The sequence below is a fragment of the Spinacia oleracea genome, chromosome 5, assembly GCF_020520425.1.
Source record: "Spinacia oleracea cultivar Varoflay chromosome 5, BTI_SOV_V1, whole genome shotgun sequence".
Taxonomy (NCBI): domain Eukaryota; kingdom Viridiplantae; phylum Streptophyta; class Magnoliopsida; order Caryophyllales; family Amaranthaceae; genus Spinacia; species Spinacia oleracea.
The window spans coordinates 28,220,342-28,241,831 of NC_079491.1; the positions used below are offsets into that span (position 1 = coordinate 28,220,342).

A 21,490-nucleotide genomic window follows, 5' to 3' on the forward strand; every position below is an offset into this window, starting at 1 on the left:
GGTCAGTTGTCTAGGGCTGTCGAAAATTGACCAGATCCGAAAAACTGACCGAAATCAACCGACATTCGAATCGATCGAATATATCCGAGAAATAGTCAGACCAAAAACGACCCGGACATATCCGTTGTTGACCCGAAATCCGATTTGACCCGTAAATTGAAGACCCGAACCCGAACTGCTAGCAACCCGATGAGATCCGTTACTGATTTACATCCGATAACTTTTAACTGAACCGAACGCGCATCCGACCCGATAGCAATCCGAAAACTGATTTTACCCGATAACAACCGCAATCAACCCGACACGATAACGCCCGTTACCCGATTTAACCCGAACCGGGTCTATCCGAATTCGAATTCAACCGAATTGTTGTCAATCCAACCCGATTAAATTCAATATTCGAAAATAACCCGACTTAAGTTAACCCGATAAACAAAAGTCGGCCCAGTTAAAAAAAAGCCCCTTATTTTACTCGAAACCTATTCAATTACTCGTCATTAATCTAACTCAAGTTAACCGAATTGAACTATTAACTATAAATCCAACTCGATACATGAAGATTTATTCTATATATGTTAAATTATTTGGAAACAAAGTACTATAAGTCTCAAAAATATTAATTTTGCATGAAGTTATAAAATAATAAAATGATTTGACTTTATTGTGAACTCGAGAGTCACTCGATTAATAGAACATAGATGACAAACTTAACTCGATCTAAACTTGAACCGCAAACCCAATCCACAATTGAATTGAATCCTAGGTACATCTTATCCGAATTTTACCCGAACCCGAGACTCACCAACCTATAATTGACCCTTATTCAAGACTTATCCGATCAGGAAATGACCCGTACCCGAAGTAAACCGATCAAATTGTATCCGAATCCAAAATACACCCGAACCGAACTCAATCCGAACCAAATCAAACCGATAAAAAACCGTTATCAACCCGAGTAGTTCCAACCAAACCCGAGATTGAACCAAACCGAAGTTACCCAATCCGAAACCGAGTTCAATCCGAAACAATTTATGACCCGATCACTCCCGAACCAAAGTTATCCGAACCGATCCGAATAGAAATATTTACCTGACATTAACCGATTTAAAAGTGACCCAAACCATTTATAATCGATCCGATAACCCGATTTGGCAGCCCTACTGTATGTCCATACACCTATTACCTATACACGCATTGAATTTCTAAAGAAAAAAAACTAGGGTCACTGACTCACTGGGGTTATTATCGGATTACTTCCGCATCGGCACATCGGGTCGACATCCATCAATTACATTTTACAAGTTCTTGAGGCCAAAGGGCCCAAGGCACTAACAAATATTTGATGGGCTTGCTCCAAAAACAACTGAAATTCCATTAGAAAAACATCAAATTTGGCATTTCTAATATTTCCTTATCATGAAAAATGGCCTAAGGTTCCACTGAACTCACCACCCTTCTCTCTCTTTCTCTCTCCAACTCAGACCAACAATGGCGGGAATAGCAACCATCAAGCTCTCCCAATCTCCTTCCATTCGCCCATCATCCGCTTCATTTTCATCCAACCCATCTTTGAAAGGCCTCAAACACTCCGTTGCACTACCCCGCCGCACTAGATTCTCTAGTAAATTTCTCATGTTTTTGCTTGTTTTTTTTAGTTGTGCTAATTTTGATGTTTATACTTAGAATTTTGAATAATTTAATGGGAATTGTGTCACTAATTTTGGTTTTCGCAGAGATTTATGCTTTGAGTAGCAATGACATTAAGGTGGGTACTAGTCTTGAGGTGGATGGAGCTCCTTGGAAAGTCTTAGGTAATTTTGATTCCACTCAATTTCCCTATATTTTTCATTTTTTTCAATTTTTAGTTAATGGGTATCTTTATCTTGACAATGTACTGGTAATTAAGCCTTGAAATTGGATTTCTAGCTTTTCAAGAATTGGGGTTTTGGCATGTTTTTCCGTCTAATATTCAAGTGAACTGCTGCCACTCCTTCACTCCCCCCAACGGTTACCCTCGCTCAGTGTGTGATAGTGAGTAGACGGGATTTGAACCGAGGTCATGGCTGCCAGTCTACCACCAACGACCCTTACAACTAAGATGCTCATCACTAGAAATTTAGCTTTTTGAATGAGGTTTTTCCGGTTTTTATTGTGATTTTATACATGTGCTCTTTCGAGTTTGAATTCGATTATAGATGCTGGCAAATCTTTATCAATTAGTTCATTATTTATTTCCAAAAAGTTGCCATCCTCATATGGTTTGGGTATTGAGCATTATTGATGGAGTGTAACTGTGTAATGGAACCACGGTTTGTTTTGTCTCGTTATCTCTCGAGAAAGACTAGGCAGCTTAGTTAACGGACTGTCTCCCTTCACCATCCTTTACACCTTCAAGAACGGGGGAGAAGGGAAAGCAATGTAATGTAATATCGCGTAAAATATATGATGATTTATGATCACGAGCTTGTGGGATTGGGGGTTTCTACCATTTGATGATCGTATAAAGAGTCTGTGTTAAAATAATTTAATGGGTAAAATCAGTTTGATAGTTGGCTTGCACTTATGATGCTTGATTCTTCTTCCGTACTAGTTAGACTATTGATTCTTTACCCTGGAGGCTGAAACCTTTTTTCCTTGTAGAGTTTCTTCATGTGAAACCAGGAAAAGGGGCTGCTTTTGTGAGGACTAAAATGCGTAACTACGTGACGGGGAACACAGTTGAGAAGACCTTTAGAGCTGGAGTCTCGGTATGTTTTCTGAACTGGTCCATTGATTTTCATTGTTGTGCTTCTGAGCTCTTTTTCCTAACTTGTTCTTATCCTTGGGTTGGGGACACTGACACAGCTTTGTCATTTGATCAAGAAATCAACAGTCAAACCTGCTTTCCGAATCGAGTCAGTTTTAGTCGACTATATTAATTTATAACGTATCTGAATTAGTCCATATCAGTGTTTATGGATTGTGGATATTTATCGACCATGTATTTTGTGCATGCTGGCGTACAACTTCATCCCACTTTTCTAAATCTCTGTAACGGGGACGAAACAGTAACTTTTCTTCTTGGTTTGGGAAGGTGGATTGGACATGTAAATCAGTTTGAAGCTGGTGGTGTTGGTGGTGGTGGTGGTGGTGGTGGGGGGGGGGGGAGGAGGGAGGGAGGGAGGGGAGAGGAAGGGAAGGGAGGGGAGAGGAAGGGAAGGGAAGGGAAGGGAAGGGAGGGGAGGCCGGGAGGGGCTTTATTTATGGTGTTTCATACTTGAATAACTGGTGAAAAGGGTTCTAAATGTGGACCCTTTCTTCTTGAACTTAGTTTCTTCAAAAGGGTTAAAAGAACCTTTACTTATATAGGGATCCTTAATTCCTTATACAATCATCAAATGGGTTGAATCCCGACCAATACAATCTCAGAAGTAAACTTATTGAAACTTCAAGGGGGAAGGCCCGAAGGGGAGGGGGGGGGGGGGAAGATGTGTTTCTTCCAAGTCCTAGCCAAATGCACATCTTGTTGAGTGGTGTTGTGTGTGAGTTTCCTATCTTGTACTCTAGCCAGGTCAAAGTAACATACTAACATCTCATTAAGTAGCTCCCTTTATTTTTAACGGTTAAGAGTTAACTACTCAGTTTTGCATTTTTAACTTCTTGGTTGGACATGGATTTTATATTGACAGATACCTGAAGCAAATGTAGTCAAGGAAACAAAACAATTCACATACAAAGATGGAAGTGTTTATGTCTTCATGGATTTGGTATAGTTCTTTTTCCCTATGATTATGATTTTTTTCAGTGTTTTCTACATGGCTATAGGTCAAATCCTACATGATTATAGGTGAATGTGCTTTGTGATGAGCTGCATTAGCAGATAAAATGCTTTGAATTCCTGGGTATGCACATTGCATTTTTGAGTTTAACATTATTTCGTGTCAATTTAATGGTATTGAGCGCCCTGCCAATTTTGTGACTTTCCAAATAGGATAGGTCTCATTAATTTCTTACTCCTGTGGTGTCTTGTGCATGCTTTACTCAATCATTAAGAACGTACCAATTCTTTACCGAGTGTCGTAATTCGTTGCTTTCAGCTTCTCAATCTACTTTTCATGTCAGTGTGAGCAAATATGTTTGTATTACATATGGTTTTTAAGGTTGGACTTTTCTACCTGCATGTTTTGTTGTTCTTCACTCCACACAAGTGCACAACATGTCCATGATACACGATTGCCAGAAACATAGCAGTGGTGGGGTGGCTCAGAGATGTATTTTATTTGTATCTAGTTGTTCTTCAGTGAGCATGTAGGGTGATGTAGCTCTAATTTTGCCACCAACATGAGAAATATTCTATTACAGTATTATGCAAACCTTGTGAACTTTTGCGTGCTGTTATTAAGTTACTGAAATTTAAGTCTATCACTTGAAATTTTTATAGCTAGTTAAGCTTAATACTAATGCACTTCCTACCAAAAAGCTCCTTCCAACAATAAATCTGTTATGATCTTGTGAATTTGCATAAATAAACAATCAAGGTCAGATTTTAAAGAAGAAGACGAATGTGGTTGCTATTTCTGGAAAACAGAACACTTGATTGATAAATCAAGCTTTCTAGCGGGTTGTTTCTCTGCCAAAAGCTAACATTACAATTTCTGTCCCTCCTACACTCCTTTATGAAGTATATAGCATTCGTTCTCTTCTCCCTTCTCCCTCCCTCTCTTCGAACTAACCAACTGTCTTCCTCTTCAAGCTACTCTAAACCGGTGGCGGTGCCAGGATTTTTTTATTAAGGGTTCAAAATTTTGAAACGCATATGAAAAAAATCAAACACGACAATCTAAAATCCTTATTACAACTGATAATATGGCGGTGCATATATATTACAAATAACATTAAAAAACATTGCAGTTGAACTCGAAGAAATGGTGTTTTAATCATAGATAAAAAATGCAGTATCGGTCGCGGGATCGGTCGCGGAGTCTCGGTAACGGAAATGATGCGTTAGTCGCGGACCGTGTCGCGGTTGTCGCGTAGAAATTTGAAATTTGAAAAAGAAGCCCCATGTCGGCCCCATTCACTATCTATCCTAGTTCCCCTCCCCTAAACTGTACACATGACATAATTAAAATGAATTCATTTGTCTACCTTCTCTTTCCTCTCTTGTTTTAGATTTGAAAATGGAGTTCTCTACTCTATGTCATTGGAGTTTATCCATTTCTTTCCTTTTTCCCTTTCTTTTTGTCGACAACATGGGGAATTCGGCTGAAAACCGAGTAGATGTGAGGTTTATAACGTTTAATGCGGACAAAATTCGTTCGGATCGGTTGCACCGGCCGAGATCTCGGCGTTTTTAAAAACACCTTTACAACTCGGGATGTCTCGTATCGCCAGCATCCAAAACCTTGTTAACTCGGGCGATACGAGTTAACTCGGGCGAGTTTTTACACCATGGTTTTAATTGACAACATTCATCTCATATCAACCTATTCACAATCATAATGTCAATTTCAATCTAACAAAATTTAAATTGTAAAGTAACAAGTGAGTTATAACTCTAAACTAAAATCTAACATTATGTTGTTGAAATAGCTAGTTTAGCAACTTTAAATCAATTGAATGAAAAAAGTAATTGCTGTTAAGAGTCAAACATTTACACTAAAAAATGTGAATGTCCAACCTATCATTTAATGTATTGGCAAATTTTTTTGCCACCTACTCTAGGTAAACTAGCTAGTAGCTTGATATTGAATAGTGAAATCACCACTATAAATACCAATGCAAATCATTTGTAACAACTGAATACAAGCAATACATTTTACATAACCGAGAGTTTGTATCATATCAGATATAAACTTTTGCTTATTTCCTATCACCTCACAACACGTTATCAGCACCATTTTTTTCATCAGGTATATTTTTACCTGTTACTCAAAATTTAGAAAAAGTGTTACATGTTCTTAACAAAATGTTTTGAGTAGTATGCTCTATAGTTTCCCATATTTGGGATCCTCTATATCAGAAAATCTAAAGACCCGTTTTAATCATCAAAGAGAGTTCACATTGCTATCGGTCTTGTGAGCAACCTGGTAAAAGGAGAAAATGCTTGTATACTATATTTATGACACTTGTTTGTTTTTCTTAGTCATGCATAATTGTATATATGACTCTTACGTACTACTTGCATGCATAGTAATATTAGCCATGAATTATCATTACATATATACTATTCCTTTGCATGCATATACCTAGACTAGACTTAAAATAAAATTATTTTTATAAAAACGATGTAGCCTTTATTTTCAGCTACATCTTTATTTTTGTTTTTCGAACCCATGATCTCTTAAACAGACTAGGGTTCTCGGACTATTACGGCTTGCATCCCGGGGATATCCTTTTACAACTTTAATTCTATATATCTACTATTTCTTTTCAAATTCACACTGACACATTTTTCTGGGTAGTAAGTAATAAAAATTATTAACCTGTTTAGAATATTATATACCAGTTTACTGTAACAAAATTGTATAATACAATCATGATTTATCTCCTATAAAAGGGGGATTACGCGTCCCATTTTCACCACACAACATCTTATCTCCTTCTTACTTTTTATCCAAAACCACACAAATTTTCCTCCATTTTTTTCCGATCAAACATGTTTCCGGCCGGCGACCCCAATCCTCGACATGTCTTCACCTTCGAGGAAGATTTAAGAAAATTTAAACAATATAATGTTTTAATGATGGCTTTAGTAGTCATTCTTATGGCATTAATGATTTTCATAATTTTCAACAAATGAAGATCTCCATTTTATTTTTATTTCCGGCGAGTAGGAACAAAATGCATTATGTTTGTAGTACTTCAATTTTCCATTTTGATGTATTAATTGCATTTTGTTGCATTTTTAATTTTTTTAACCATATTATTATTAATGTTATCATTATTATTATTTTTTCTTTTCGCTTTTAATTAACGTTATTATCATGATTTACTTATGTGTGGTTCATAATAATAAACTAAGGGGGAGAAGAAAAGATAACATTTTAATGATAGTTAATTATTATGAATGTGATTAATTAATTATAATGTTGATTACTAAATTTAATGATTATTTGATTGTAGTTAAAATGAGAGATTTGATGAAAAGATAATTCAATGTGCTAGACTTGTCTGGACACAATTTTCTAAAATGGACTGTTGATGCACAGATGAATCTAAAATCCCAAGGACTGGACCATACCATAAAAGATATAATGGTTCCAGGCACCACACCACAGAAATCAAAACTGCAACCGAGCAGGAAAAGGCCAAAGCCACAGTCCTCATAAGGCATCATTTACATGATAGCCTGAAAACTGAATATCTGATGGTGGAGAATCCCAAAGAGTTGTGGGATAGCCTTAAAGAAAGATATGGACACCATAAAAGGGTGCTCCTGCCAAAGGCTCAATTTGACTGGACCAATCTGAGGTTCCAGGATTTTAAATGTGTTAGTGAATATAATTCCATGTTATTCAAAATTGTATCATTGCTGAGATACTGTGATCAAGCGGTCACAAAAGATCAAATGATAGAGAAAACCCTCTCCACCTTTCATGCGAATAATATTTTATTGCAACAGCAATACCGTGAGAGGGGCTTTAACAGATATTCTGAGCTGATTTCTCTATTGTTGGTTGCTGAACAGAATAATGGTCTTCTGTTAAAGAACTATAATCTTAGACCAACTGGGTCTATGGCATTCAATGAAGCGAATGCTGTTGAAAGCCCAAACCCACCTGAGGCAAATGTTGCCCATAGAGGTGGACGTGGAAGATTTAACCACCGCGGTAGAGGACGCGGAAACCACCGCGGACGTAGTCGTGGTCGTGGCAGGGGTTATCTGGGCCCTAGAAATAATAATCACAAAGGGCATCAACAAGGAAATCAAAAGCACACCCCCTCAAAAGAGAAAGACACATGTTTTAGATGTGGGATGACTGGCCATTGGGGGAAAACATGCCGTACTGCAAAACATTTGGTAGATCTGTACCAAGCCTCCATAAAAGGCAAAGGAAAAGTTGCCGAGGCAAATTACGTAGATGAGGAAAATTCCTCGGGGCCAAGCTTTTGATGTATCTGATTTCTTCAATGATAACCCTGACAATGGCAATGATCTGATGTTTGGGGATAATAGTAACATATAAATACCCCATCTAAACTATGTCATGTATTGTTTTTATGTATTTTTCTTATGTATTTTTCGATTACCTTGTTATGAATTTCTAATTTACATGAATAAAGTATTTTATTATAATCGTTTCTCTAAACTAATTGCATATTTATTTATGAAGATATGAATCTACCTGAAGTTGGTTCCAAGTACTAATGTCTTCTGGACAGTGCAGCAATACATACTATCTTAAAAGATAGGAAGTATTTTTCAAAACTAACAATGTACCAAGCAAATGTCAATACAATTTCCGGGACAGCAAAGCTAATAGAAGGATCTGGAAAAGCTTGCATTGTCCTCACAATGGAACAAAATTGATTATTAATGACGCTTTATATTCGAGTAAATCTCGAAGAAATCTAAGTTTCAAAGATGTGCGTCAAAATGGATATCATCTAGAAACAATGACAGTGGATCAAAAAGAATATTTATGCCTCCCGGCAGAAAAATGTGGCAAGAAACATATTTATGAGAAATTGCCAGCATACTCTTCAGGGCTATATCGTATGGATATACGGCCAATTGAAATAAATATGATATCTAACAAGAAGTTAGATGGCAAGAATTTGCTCACATTATGGCATGACCGTTTCGGTCATCCTGGAACAGGAATGATGCACAAGATTGTAGCAAATTCAATCGGGCATTCAATAAGGAATGTTAAAATACCCCGATCAAATGAACTGACATGCTCTGCATGCTCTCTTGGCAAACTGATTATAAGGCCATCTAAAAACAAAATCGCCACTGAATCTCCATCATTTTTAGAAAGAATTCAGGGAGATATCTGCGGGCCACTTAATCCTGCAAGTGGACCATTCCGATATTTTATGGTATTGATCGATGCTTCAACACGATGGTCACATGTGAGTCTCTTGTCAAGTAGAAATGTTGCATTTGCAATTCTACTTGCCTAGATCACCAAATTACGAAATCAATTCCCGTACCACACAATAAAGAAAATAAGACTCGACAATGCTGAGGAATTTACATCCCAAACTTTTAACGATTATTGCATGTCGATTGGAATTGTTGTTGAACATCCAGTGGCTCATGTACATACACAAAATGGTCTCGCTGAGTCACTGATCAAGAGGCTACAATGGATTGCAAGACCATTGTTAATACGAACAAAATTACCATCATCTGCTTAGGGCCATGCTATTTTACACGCGGCAGCGTTAGTAAGATTGAGACCGACAGCTTATCATGAGTTCTCACCTCTACAGTTGGTATATGGTCGAGAACCAAATGTCTCACATCTAAAAATATTTGGTTGTGCCGTGTATGTTCCCATTGCTCCACCCCAACGCACAAAAATGGGTCCACAAAGAAGGTTGGGAATTTATGTTGGGTATGAGTCCCCATCCATAATTAGATACCTTGAGCCAATGACTGGCGATTTATTTAAGGCAAGGTTTGCTGACTGTCATTTTAATGAGTCAGTATTCCCAGCCTTAGGGGGAGAGAAAGTGGACCCGCGGAAAAAGGAGATTGAAATCACATGGAATGCAACACAACTGTCAATATTTGATCCACGAACAAATTCATGTGAACAAGAAGTCAAGAAAATTGTTCATTTACAAAGTGTTGCAAATCAATTGCCAGATTTATTCACGGATACAAAGAAAGTGACAAAGTCACATATACCAACAGAAAATGCACCTGCACGCATTGTAATTCCCACTGATAATAAGGCCATTGAAAATGAGTCTATGGCATGACGAAAACGTGGAAGACCATTTGGTTCAAAAGATTCTAAGCCAAGAAAAGTAAAAAGGCCTTATGGAGTAACAAATGAAATCAATATTGATCCTCCAAAAGAAGGTCATGAAAGACCAAATGAATAAGAAAATATAGATAAAGATGATCCTCCTAAAGAGGAGGAAGAAAATCATAAAGAAGTCGATAACGATGAAATTTCAATGAACTATGTTTCAACCAAGGAACATTATAACCGGAAAATTGTTATCGTAGATCAAATATTTGCTTACTCCATTACAATTGAATTGATATCTGATAATGATGACCCTGAACCAAAAACAGTGGATGAATGTCGTCGCAGACATGATTGGCCAAAATGGAAAGAGGCAATTCAGGCAGAATTGAAATCCCTTGAAAAACGAGAGTTTTTTTAAAATATCCACTACACCAAAGGGTGTAAAACCTGTCAGACACAAATGGGTATTTGTGAGAAAAAGAAATGAGAACAATAAGGTTACAAGATACAAGGCAAGGCTAGTTGCCCAAGGTTTTTCTCAAATACCAGGGATTGATTACGAGGAGACATATTCTCCAGTAGTTGATGCAAAAACACTAAGATTTCTGGTAAGCTTGACAGTTTTGAAAGAACTGCAAATGCGATTAATGGACGTTGTGACCGCATATTTATATGGGTCCCTTGACGCAGACATTTATATGAAAGTCCCCGAAGGACTAAAATTACCAGAAAACCACAAGCCTAAGGAAATGCTTTCCATAAAGCTGAGAAAGTCACTTTATGGACTAAAATAATCTGGAAGGATGTGGTATAATCGTCTTAGTGAATACCTTGTGAAAGAAGGATTCAAAAACAACCAAATCAGTCCTTGTGTTTTCATTAAGCGATCCCAGTCAGGATTCGCTATCATTGCAGTATATGTGGATGATTTAAATATCATTGGAACTCCAAGAGAACTTGAACAAACTGCAAAATACTTGATGAAAGAATTTGAGATGAAAGATCTTGGAAAAACCAAATTTTGTCTTGGACTACAAATTGAGCACTTGAAAGAGGAATCTTTGATCATCAATCAAATTACACATAAAGGGTTCTAAAACGTTTTTACATGGACAAAGCACATCCAATGAATTCCCCTATGGTCGTTCGATCTTTGAATATGAAAGTTGACACATTCAGACCTCGAGATGAAAACGAAGAAATTCTTGGTCCTGAAGTACCATATCTAAGTGCAATTGGCGCTTTAATGTATTTAGCTAATAATACTAGACCCGATATTGCTTTTTTTGTGAACTTGTTAGCTAGGTATAGCAATTCGCCAACAAAGAGACATTGGAATGGGATAAGGCATTTATTCCGTTATCTACGAGGAGAACCAGATCTTGGTCTACTCTATCAGTCAAGAAAAGATGCTACTCTCATTGGATATGCAGATGCTGGATACTTATCGGATCCACAGAAGGCCAAGTCACAAACTGGATATTTGTTCACTTATGGAGGTACTGCAATATCCTGGAAATCAACTAAACAAACATTGACTGCTACATCATCAAATCATGCGGAATTAGTTGCTCCTTATGAAGCTGGACGAGTGTGTATGGCTCAGGCCAATGATCAGTAATATCCAAGAAGGATGTGGAATGAACTCAGTAACAGAAAATCCTACCATCATCTACGAAGACAATACTGCATGCATCGCACAAGTAACTGAAGGATACATCAAAGATGATCGAACAAAACACATATCTCCAAAGTTGTTCTTCACACACGATCTCCAGAAAGAAGGAACGATAAACGTCCAACAGATTCAATCGCGTGACAATCTTGCAGATTTGTTTACCAAATCTCTTCCTTCAAAGAGGTTTGAGCAGTTGATACACAAAATTGGAATGCGTCGTCTTCGTGAGCTATATTAAATTGAGGGGGAGTGTTACATGCACTGCACTCTTTTTCCCTTCGATCAGGTTTTTATCCCACTGGGTCTTTCCTGACAAGGTTTTTAATGAGGCAGTATGCAAAAGCATATAATCATAAAACTAGTACATCGTTAAGGATGGACATTCAAGGGGGAGTGTTAAGAGTCAAACATTTACACTAAAAAATGTGAATGTCCAACCTATCATTTAATGTATTGGCAAATTTTTTTGCCACCTACTCTAGGTAAACTAGCTAGTAGCTTGATATTGAATAGTGAAATCACCACTATAATTACCAATGCAAATCATTTGTAACAACTGAATACAAGCAATACATTTTACATAACCGAGAGTTGTATCATATCAGATATAAACTTTTGCTTATTTCCTATCACCTCACAACAATTGCAAATTTCAAAACAAAAGAAAAATAGTGGAGAGATTTTATATGTTTTGGTTTTTGAAATGTAAAGGAAGAAGAAGAAAAAAAGAAAAGGGAAAAGAAACGGGACAGGATTCGAAACAATTACAGACAAGAAGAAAAAGAAAAGGAAAATTATCAGTTAACAAGATTCGAAGCCGCGTCCTTGCTGTGCAACTGAAGTCTATAACCACTGAAGCGCCCAGATCATTTGTAACACCATGTCACCTTGACTTGAATTTATTCGGGTTATTTTTATAATTTATTATAACAGTCTTTTTTCCGGTTATAGTAAGGGTTCAGTTGAACCCACTGAACCCTTACTAGTGCCGCCAGCCACTGCTCTAAACATACTAATTATGCAATACCTACAGTACCCCTTCCCATAGGCCAGTTCATTATAGAATCCTCTGTTAATTAAAGAATACGATTTTCAGATCACTATCACAGTATGTGAACTCTATCAAAATACTTCCTTTTGACGTTAAATGGATGCTTAAGTTCTGTACTCTGAATGTTACTCTTGAAGGCATGTCTGTATGCTGTGTTATATAAGAAGTTGTAACTCAGAAGTGGTTTTGCGCATTTTCAGGTAACATATGAGGAATTCCGGCTCAGTGAGAAAGAGGCTGGTGATAACACCAAGTGGCTGAAAGAGGGCATGGAAGTCAATCTGCAGTTTTGGAATGGAAAAGTAATTATCCCCACCTATTGTGATTTCTGTTGTTTCCTTTGCAACTTCTCATCATTTTTTATGTTATGGCTTGTGGGAAACACCAAGATTTTGTCATGTAAATGTGATTCAGAAGTGGTCTCTATCTCTCTCTTGAGTCTTGGGACTTTCAGTTCTGATTTGTTATTTGAACAACTACTTGCAGGCAATTGATCTTGAGTTGCCCATCATTGTGAAGCTCACTGTTGTTGACACTGAACCTGGTATTAAGGGGGATTCAGCTCAAGGTATGTGATTTAATTTATCTTTTATACTCGCAACATAAAGTGAAAAAAGAAAATCACCCGCCCAATGTCCCTTTCATGTTCACAATTGAGACGAAAATGCTTGTAGAAACTGTTGGACTTTTTATGCACTTGGTTTTGCAGTTAACCTGATCTCGTTGAGTGTTCTGTATTTGGCTAATTGGTTTATATTGCATCTGCTAGTATTCCTTCTGGGGTACTAGTCCTAGGATTGTGTAAATGCTTATATTAGGATTTTCTCTGCACTACTAATTCAAATTTCATGCAATTTGGTCATATATTTTTTTTGTTTGTGATTCTCTTGCACTTTCGTAGTTTGAACAAGGGACTGAGGCAATTTGAACATATTTCAGGTTTAGGGTAAAGCCTATTGCTATCCCTTTTTTCTGAACAGTTACATTGATGGTGTTTGATTGTAGGTAGTACAAAACCAGCAACAGTTGACACTGGAGCAATTATTAACGTACCGTTGTTCATCAATATCGGTGATAATATTATGATTGATACAAGAACAGGGCAGTATTCTAGTCGTTCATAATTAGTGTTTCAAACATATATCGGCACTAATGTAACTCAATACTTGGGAGTTTTTGTTGTATTTATGTGCATATTACTTGGACTCTCTGTTCTGTAAATCAGAGGTTAGGGTTGTGTTCCTGATGCTGTTGAGATAGACAATGTATGTCACGGGAATCAGTTGGGATTATTTTTTGTAGAAATGTTGAAATGATTAATGCAGAAACTATCTAATGTATTTTACGTTTATTGTTTCTTCCTCCGAGATACCGAGGGTTGAATACATTTAAGCAACACAATTTTGAATTTTCCATTTGATAAGCTAAGGTACAAGAAAGCATCTGTCAATGTATAGTTCCTAAGCAATATGTAGTAGAAGAGAACTATATGTCTATACATACAATGGCGTTATAGTGATCTATTTTGTTGAGGATTCAAGGGCATCTGGTGTGGAATCATACCAAGCTTTAATGCTGCACCATACACACTGCAAGCACCAAGCAGAAACCCTTGCCTATTGAACTCATCAATCAAAATGTTATAGCTAATTTTGCTGGGAATTTTACCAGCTTCACACACAACAACTAATACTGACAGTGCTTTGCTAATCTTCCCCTCCTCACAGAGTCCTCGGATCATTCGGTTAATCGTGACCATTCTCGGAAAATAACCAGCTTCAACCATCTCAATCAAAGTAATCAAAGCCATATCAACCTCATTCCCAATACAAAATGTTTGGATAATTAAGTAGTAAGTGTCAGGAAAGATAGAATGATCCCAACTCTTCATTTTCACAAATACTTCATAAACATTTTTCAACAGCTCTTCTTCTTCCCAGGAATTCCTGCACAAACCCCTTAACAGACTGTTCATCATTCTTTCATCCACCTTGAAACCAACCTCAACCATTTCGCTGTATACCCAATAAGCTACCATAACTTTTCCCCATTTCAACAATCCATGAAGCAAAGTACTGTAACTTATATAATCAGGTACACAACCGCGATCCTTCATTAGTTTCAACAACTTGATCCCTTTCCTCGGTTTCCCTTCTTTGCAATACCCATTAAACAGCGCGTTATAAGTAACCACATTAGGTGTTAATCCCATTTCAATTGCCTCCTCAAGCAGTTCCATGGCTTCATCTGTTCTACCTACTTTACAGAAACCATCCATAACAGCAGTGTATGAATAAATATCAGGATTACCACTACTCTCTTTACTATCCCCTTTATTCTTCAAATCCATCAACATATCATAAGCTTCTTCTACTCTCCCAACAAAGCATAACCCTTTTAACACACAATTATAAGTTTGAACATTTGGGTTACACCCAACTTTACCCATCATCTCCATCACCTCAAAAGCTTTCTGAAGTCTACCTCTTGAGCATAATGAATTCACCAAAATGGTAAGAGTCACAACATTCGGCCGTAACCCGTTTTCAATCATACAGTCCAAAACTCTTTTCCCTTCATCAGGCTGGTTTTTCTTACAGTAACACCTGATAAGTATAGAGTATGTCCAACAGTCTGGTGAAAAACCATGCATTGACATTTCATCGAACAACTTCAAGGCATAGTCCAACTCCTCAGCCATCACTAAACCCATTATCAAATCATTAAAATAACCTATAGTTTTGGTATCACCCTGCTTCTCAATCATAAATTCAAGAACTTTAGACCTTTCTTTAGGTGGGGTTGCTCGGATTTTATCAACTAATTGCTTAACTTTTGCCTTACTATTGCTTTCTTGGATTTCACCCTTCATTTCTGATGAACTTAAAGCAGAGGAATTTGAAGCAAAACAACATGATTGAACCCTGAAAGTGTTTCTGCAATTCATAACTATGAAATTGAAGGGCGATTCAATTGAAAATTGGGATGAATAATGTGACAAATTAAGTGTTTTTGATGAAAAGTTCTTGGGTTGATGAAAATGAAAGCCATTGATAAAGAAGTGATTTTTGGTGGAGGTGTTGTTGAAGATTAATGATGGAGGAAGCAATGAGGAGAATACCAGAGAACAAGGCATGAAGATTAGAGATTTGGTTGGCCAAACAAAAAAAATAATTGGCTTTTATTTTGAGCTTTTTAAGTGTTTATTACATGCTACTTGCAAAAATGGACAAATTGCATAATTTTTTAACTCCATGTCCTTTCTTAGGAGTTACATGAACCAATAAGTATTTATTCCAAAACCACTGAGTGATTAGTCAGGTCACTCGAGTGTACTTAACTACTTAAGTTACTCATGCATTGTGCACTAACTCATAGTCGTTTATGCCGATTTTTTTTTTTTCTTTTTCCGGTGTTCTATAGTGGCGTATATAAGGGTAAAATAGTTTTTTTCTTGATCAAATAAGGGATATTTTTGCGAGAAATCATAAGTATAACTGTAATAAATAATGCATTTTAGTTTCACAAAACTTAATTATGCATTTATCGTGTCGGTTTAAACCTTTCTTACCCCTTAACGTGTAAAGGAGGGTAAAAGAAAGGTGAATAATCTGGTTGGTGTTACACAAAGAATTAGAAAAGTTTGACAAGAAATATAACTTAAAATTAAACAATATGATTTTTCCAAAATAACAGTTACAGGAAAAACAAATTTATGAACTAATACCTTTGTTGTTCATTCAAACTTCAAACCAAAAATAAATTTACATTGATAAAGGTAACATCAACATATATGTCACATTTAAGTAATTATTCTCTAATAATATCTTACCGATTTGCTAAACCTTTTCCAAGACTTAAAATCTTTGTCATCACTTGTTGTACTAGGCTGTTGTTGTTCTTTGTGATGATGATCATCCTTATTCCCTTTCTCTTTCCCTTTCCATTTCTTGTTCCAAAAGACAGGCCTAAGCAACTTCTTAACAATCTTATGCAAACCATAACCCGACGAACTTCGCTTCCCTTGTTCAACGGGGACTCGAACCAAGGGTGGTGCACCCACTCCTAGGTGTGCACGAAACATCGATGTCCCTGGCTCGGACAAACTCCTCCTTAACATGGCTTGGTTGAGTTGAATTTCTACTGAAAGACGCTCGTAATCATCAAATAATGCGCTCTTTCGGTTGTCTGTAAAACTGTTAATAGCCACTTCTATTTCATCCATTTTATTTGTTTCTTCATATGATGTTTTAGATCTTACAAATGTACTAATAGTACTAGTACTAGTATAACTATAAGTCCTTCACTCTTGTCTTTTTGAGGTTTTTGTGGATTCTTTGGTTTACATTGGAAGCCAACTAACCTAGTAGAGTATGGCAGCCTCACAATATCCCAAAATTAAATATTCAAATTAAATGATTCTTCAATCAACTTTTTTTGTTTATTTATTCATTTTATATTCATCTTAACCTTTTGCTCTTCATCTTCCATATAAATTCATACCAACCTTTTTCTCTTTTGTCTTCTCTATATTTAGCATCTATTTTTTATTTTTTTCAGAAATGATAATTAGGGTTATTACTACCTCTATATTTAAACGAGTGTTTATACAGGGGATGTGCGCGTGACTTTTTTTTATTAATATTGTAATTTAAAAATCTTATCATACGGAGTATGCAGTTTCTTATTAGATAAATTAAAGATTGTATAATTTTTGTTTCCAGCGCGTCTTCTGTGAGACCAGTCACACCATCAACTTGATGGTGTGACGAGCGCGAAACCAATAGCGTATCTCCCTTAAAACTATAAAAAAAAGTAACAGATCTAAACTATAGAAGTAACATACCTAAACTAAAAAAGTACCTCCTCTAAAATTATATAAAAAAAAGTAACATGTCTAAACTATAGAAGTAACATACCTAAACTAAAAATGTACCTCCCCTAAAACTATTCCGTATAAAAAAAAAAAAGTAACATGTCTAAACTATAGAAGTAACATACCTAAACTAAAAAAGTACCTCATCTAAAATTATAAAAAAAAGTAACATGTCTAAACTATAGAAGGAATACATAAACTAAAAAGGTACCTCCCCTAAAACTAATTGGTATAAAAAAAAGTAACATGTCTAAACTATAGAAGTAACATACCTAAACTAAAAAAAGTACCTCATCTCAAATTATAAAAAAAAGTAACATGTCTAAACTATAGAAGTAACATACCTAAACTAAAAAAAATACCTCCTCTAAAATTATTAAAAAAAAAGTAACATGTCTAAACTATAGAAGTAACATACTTAAACTAAGAAGGTATCTCCCCTAAAACTATTCCGTAAAAAGTAATATGTATAAACTATAGAAGTAACATACCTAAACTAAAAAAAGTACTTCCTCTAAAATTATAAAAAAAGTAACATGTCTAAACTATAGAAGTAACATACCTAAACTAAGAAGGTATCTCCCCTAAAACTACCCCGTATAAAAAAAGTAACATGTATAAACTATAGAAGTAACATACCTAAATTAAAAAAAGTACCTTCTCTAAAATTATAAAAAAAAGTAACATGTCTAAACTATAGAAGTAACATACCTAAATTCGCAAGTGTGAACTGGTCTCACCATCAGTTGATGGTGAGGACAGTCTCATATAAGAATTTGGGTTTTGTTTCAAATAATTTTTTTCTAGAAAGAGATGAATTATAAAAAACATCATTTAAATAAATTTAACACGTTAGTAAGGGTCTGTACATTTCGTTCGACGTATTTTGACTTTTTGAGACAAAATAATTTCAAATAAGTTAAGTTAAGATAAGATAAGATAAGTTTAGGGGAAAAAAAAGGTTTTTTTCACACACAAATGAGTTTTTTTCCAAACAATAAGTTTTTTCATATACAATAAATTCAGATAAGATAAAATAAGTTTAGATAATATAATTCAGACAAAATAAATCGAATAGAACGGAGCATAGATATGTATTTCATAGAGGAACACCTGAAAAATCAAAGAACTCAAGAGCTCCTTCATAGAATAGAGATCAATCAGGTCTTGATCTATTGGTTAAAATTGAGGTTATTCTATGTACCACAATCTACATGACATATATACAATAGCCCTCTCCCTCCCCCGTTTATAATTTGCATTGCCCTTGTGGCTTATTTAACACCCAAAAAAAACCCCTTGTAAAGTTATGATTGCAAACCCTTACCTTCAATACATAGTACTCCGGCACGTAGTTTTAGGAGTTGAATTTATTAAAGTAGTGGAGTATTGAGCTAGTTAGTACGGAATATTATTCGGATTTTTCATGAAATACCCCCGAGTTTTGGCGGAATTCACCAAATGCCCCTCGACTTTCAAAAATACATAAATTACCCCTGTTATAAAACATAATACACCAAATACCCTTATTTCAAAACTTAATACAACAAATATCTTTAATGACGTCATCAAACCTATAATCGACCAATTAACGTCTAATTAACCAATCTAATCCCTAATTAACACCCTAATCAACCCACCCATTAACAAACCTAACTAACCCACCCATTAACCCACTAACCCACCCATTTTTTTTCTTTTCTCTCTCTCCTTCCTCCTTCCTCCTTCCATCAGCTCACCAAGCAAACACCACTTCCATTGAAGCCAAACCAAGCAAAAAAAAAAAAAATCAAAGCAGTTGAACAAATTCGAAGAAATTTGAAGAGAATCAACGAAAATTGAAGAACGAAGAACTTCAAAGAAAGTGAGCCAAAACTCAGCCACTCATCCTCCCTCTTCCCCTGCTTTCGTCGCTCTTCTCCTCTACTCCTCAAACAGCGTTGCTCCCCACCTTGCAGTTCCCTCCTCTCTCCCGTCCGTCTTCTTGTGCCTCCTCGTTGCACCACCACCAGCCAACACCACTTCCTCCACCACCAACTTCGATTTCTCTCTCCTCAAATCACCACCACCTTCTTCCCCACCTCTCCTGCCTCCGCCTATGCATAGGGTTACGACTTCTTCGGCTGATTCTTCTTCTATCGGGGGAATCAGCGCAGCGACGGTGGACGCTAGGGAATTTCGCCCAAAAAATTGATTGATTTTGCTTCTATTCGATTCTAGTATTTGATTTTCTTCTATGCGATTTTCGGATCTTAATTTGCATTCGTGGAGAGCTGGTTGTTAATGGAGTTGCTGAGGGAGATGTCGGAGTTGTTGATGGCTATGTCGGAGTTGTTGAGGGAGATGTCAGAGTTGTTGATGGCTATGTCGGAGTTGTTGATGGAGATGTCGGAGTTGCCGAGGGAGATGAGGTTGATGGAGTTGGACTTGTCGCAACAAAAGGAGGGAAAATGAGTTGGTGGTGATGTTGCCGGCCTGCTTCTACCGTCGCTGTTAATGTTGTTAGTGTTGCTTGGCGGCGATGGTGGCGGCTGGCAAGTCAACAATCTTGGTGGAGATGGAGATCCATGGAAGAAACATGAAGAAAAAGGGGGGAGAGAGAAGAGAAAAAAGAAAAAGAAAAAAAAAGGGTTAATTAGGAGTTTAGTGGATTAATTGGTAAAACATGGGTTAATGGGTGAGTTAAATTGGTTAATTAGGGTTGATGACGTCATAAGGGTATTTGGTGTATTATGTTTTGAAACAGGGGTAATTTATGTATTTCTGAAAGTCGAGGGGCATTTGGTGAATTCCGCCAAAACTCGGGGGTATTTCATGAAAAATCCGAATATTATTTAGTGTGTTTTTTTTTCTTTTTTAATAGTGAGTGAATTATTTATTGCAATGAAAAAAAATGTGAGTAAATGTGGCGATTACAAAGGGGAGAAAAATATTACGGAGTAATATAATTGAAAGTGGGGTGCATAGCATACTAAAAATAAAGAGTGTATCTTTTAATAAGCAAAAGTTCTTGCATGCACAAGGTGTACAATAAATTTATTGTACACCAACATAACTTTTACACAGTTTTCTCTAACTTTAACCCACTTTTCTCTAACTTTTATATTATTAAAAAAAGTTGATAGATAAACATCTTAAAGTGTTAAATGATTAATTTTATACGGAGTACATATTAGTGATTTTGAAGAAATATTTTTTTATTAAAACGAAAAAAAATTATCACTAAAAAATAGACAACTTTTACATATATAAGGTTAACTTTAAGCATTTAACGTCAACTTTAAATTCGGTGTACAATATTTATCGTAAACCCCATGTAAATAAGAATATGTGTTTAACAAATTAATGCCGAATAATTAAAACGTATGTTTGAGAGTATACTTCCTCTGTTCTTATTTACATGACACAATTGAGTTTCAGACACTATTCACACAAGTTCCTTTGACTTTCTTTTGTGGTTTGTACTTAAGAAAAGACATAGTCGTGTGGGATCTTGTTGGATTCGTCTCGGTAAATATTTAAAAAATATCAAATTTTTATAATTTTTTCTTTTTCATAATTGGAGATATTAAGGTTTGAAATCGCGCATTGACAAACGTGCCTAAATAATTGTGTCATTTAAAAAAAATAGAGGAAGTATATCGCAATGGGAGTGTCGGACCAATTTTGTCTTACTTTAGTACTCCTGGCATCTAGGGTATAGATTTCTAACTTCTAAGTTCTAAGGTATCAAATCTAAAAGACCATTAGTATCAATAAACATATGCCGTACTTCTTTCTTTAATAAACATAAATGATATCATTTAATCAACAATTATGTTAAATTTTATACTTTATTAATTCTTCTAAGAAACTTAACTAGCACTAAAGCAAATTAAAGAAGAACCAAGCAAATTAGCAGAGTGAGTTTTGGAATTTCGATCTGGGTATTCTGCAACTAAGATACTGCTAGCTGCTAGTTAGAACTTATA

At 36.0% G+C, this 21,490-nt stretch overlaps 2 protein-coding genes across 2 annotated transcripts; one reads left to right on the forward strand and one right to left on the reverse strand.

The window, feature by feature from the left end:
• The first annotated feature begins 1,399 nt into the window (after positions 1 to 1,399).
• Positions 1,400 to 14,010, forward strand: LOC110775924 (uncharacterized). The gene is made up of 7 exons (XM_021980520.2): positions 1,400 to 1,621; positions 1,734 to 1,811; positions 2,641 to 2,747; positions 3,669 to 3,746; positions 12,844 to 12,945; positions 13,130 to 13,211; positions 13,649 to 14,010. The coding sequence occupies exons 1-7, from the start codon at positions 1,489 to 1,491 to the stop codon at positions 13,765 to 13,767; spliced, it is 699 nt and encodes a 232-aa protein (XP_021836212.1). The 5' UTR covers positions 1,400 to 1,488; the 3' UTR covers positions 13,768 to 14,010.
• Positions 14,011 to 14,153: 143 nt separating this feature from the next.
• LOC110775932 (pentatricopeptide repeat-containing protein At5g39710) lies at positions 14,154 to 15,590 on the reverse strand. The gene has a single exon (XM_021980531.2). The coding sequence runs from the start codon at positions 15,588 to 15,590 to the stop codon at positions 14,154 to 14,156; it is 1,437 nt and encodes a 478-aa protein (XP_021836223.2).
• Between the last annotated feature and the right edge of the window lie 5,900 nt (positions 15,591 to 21,490).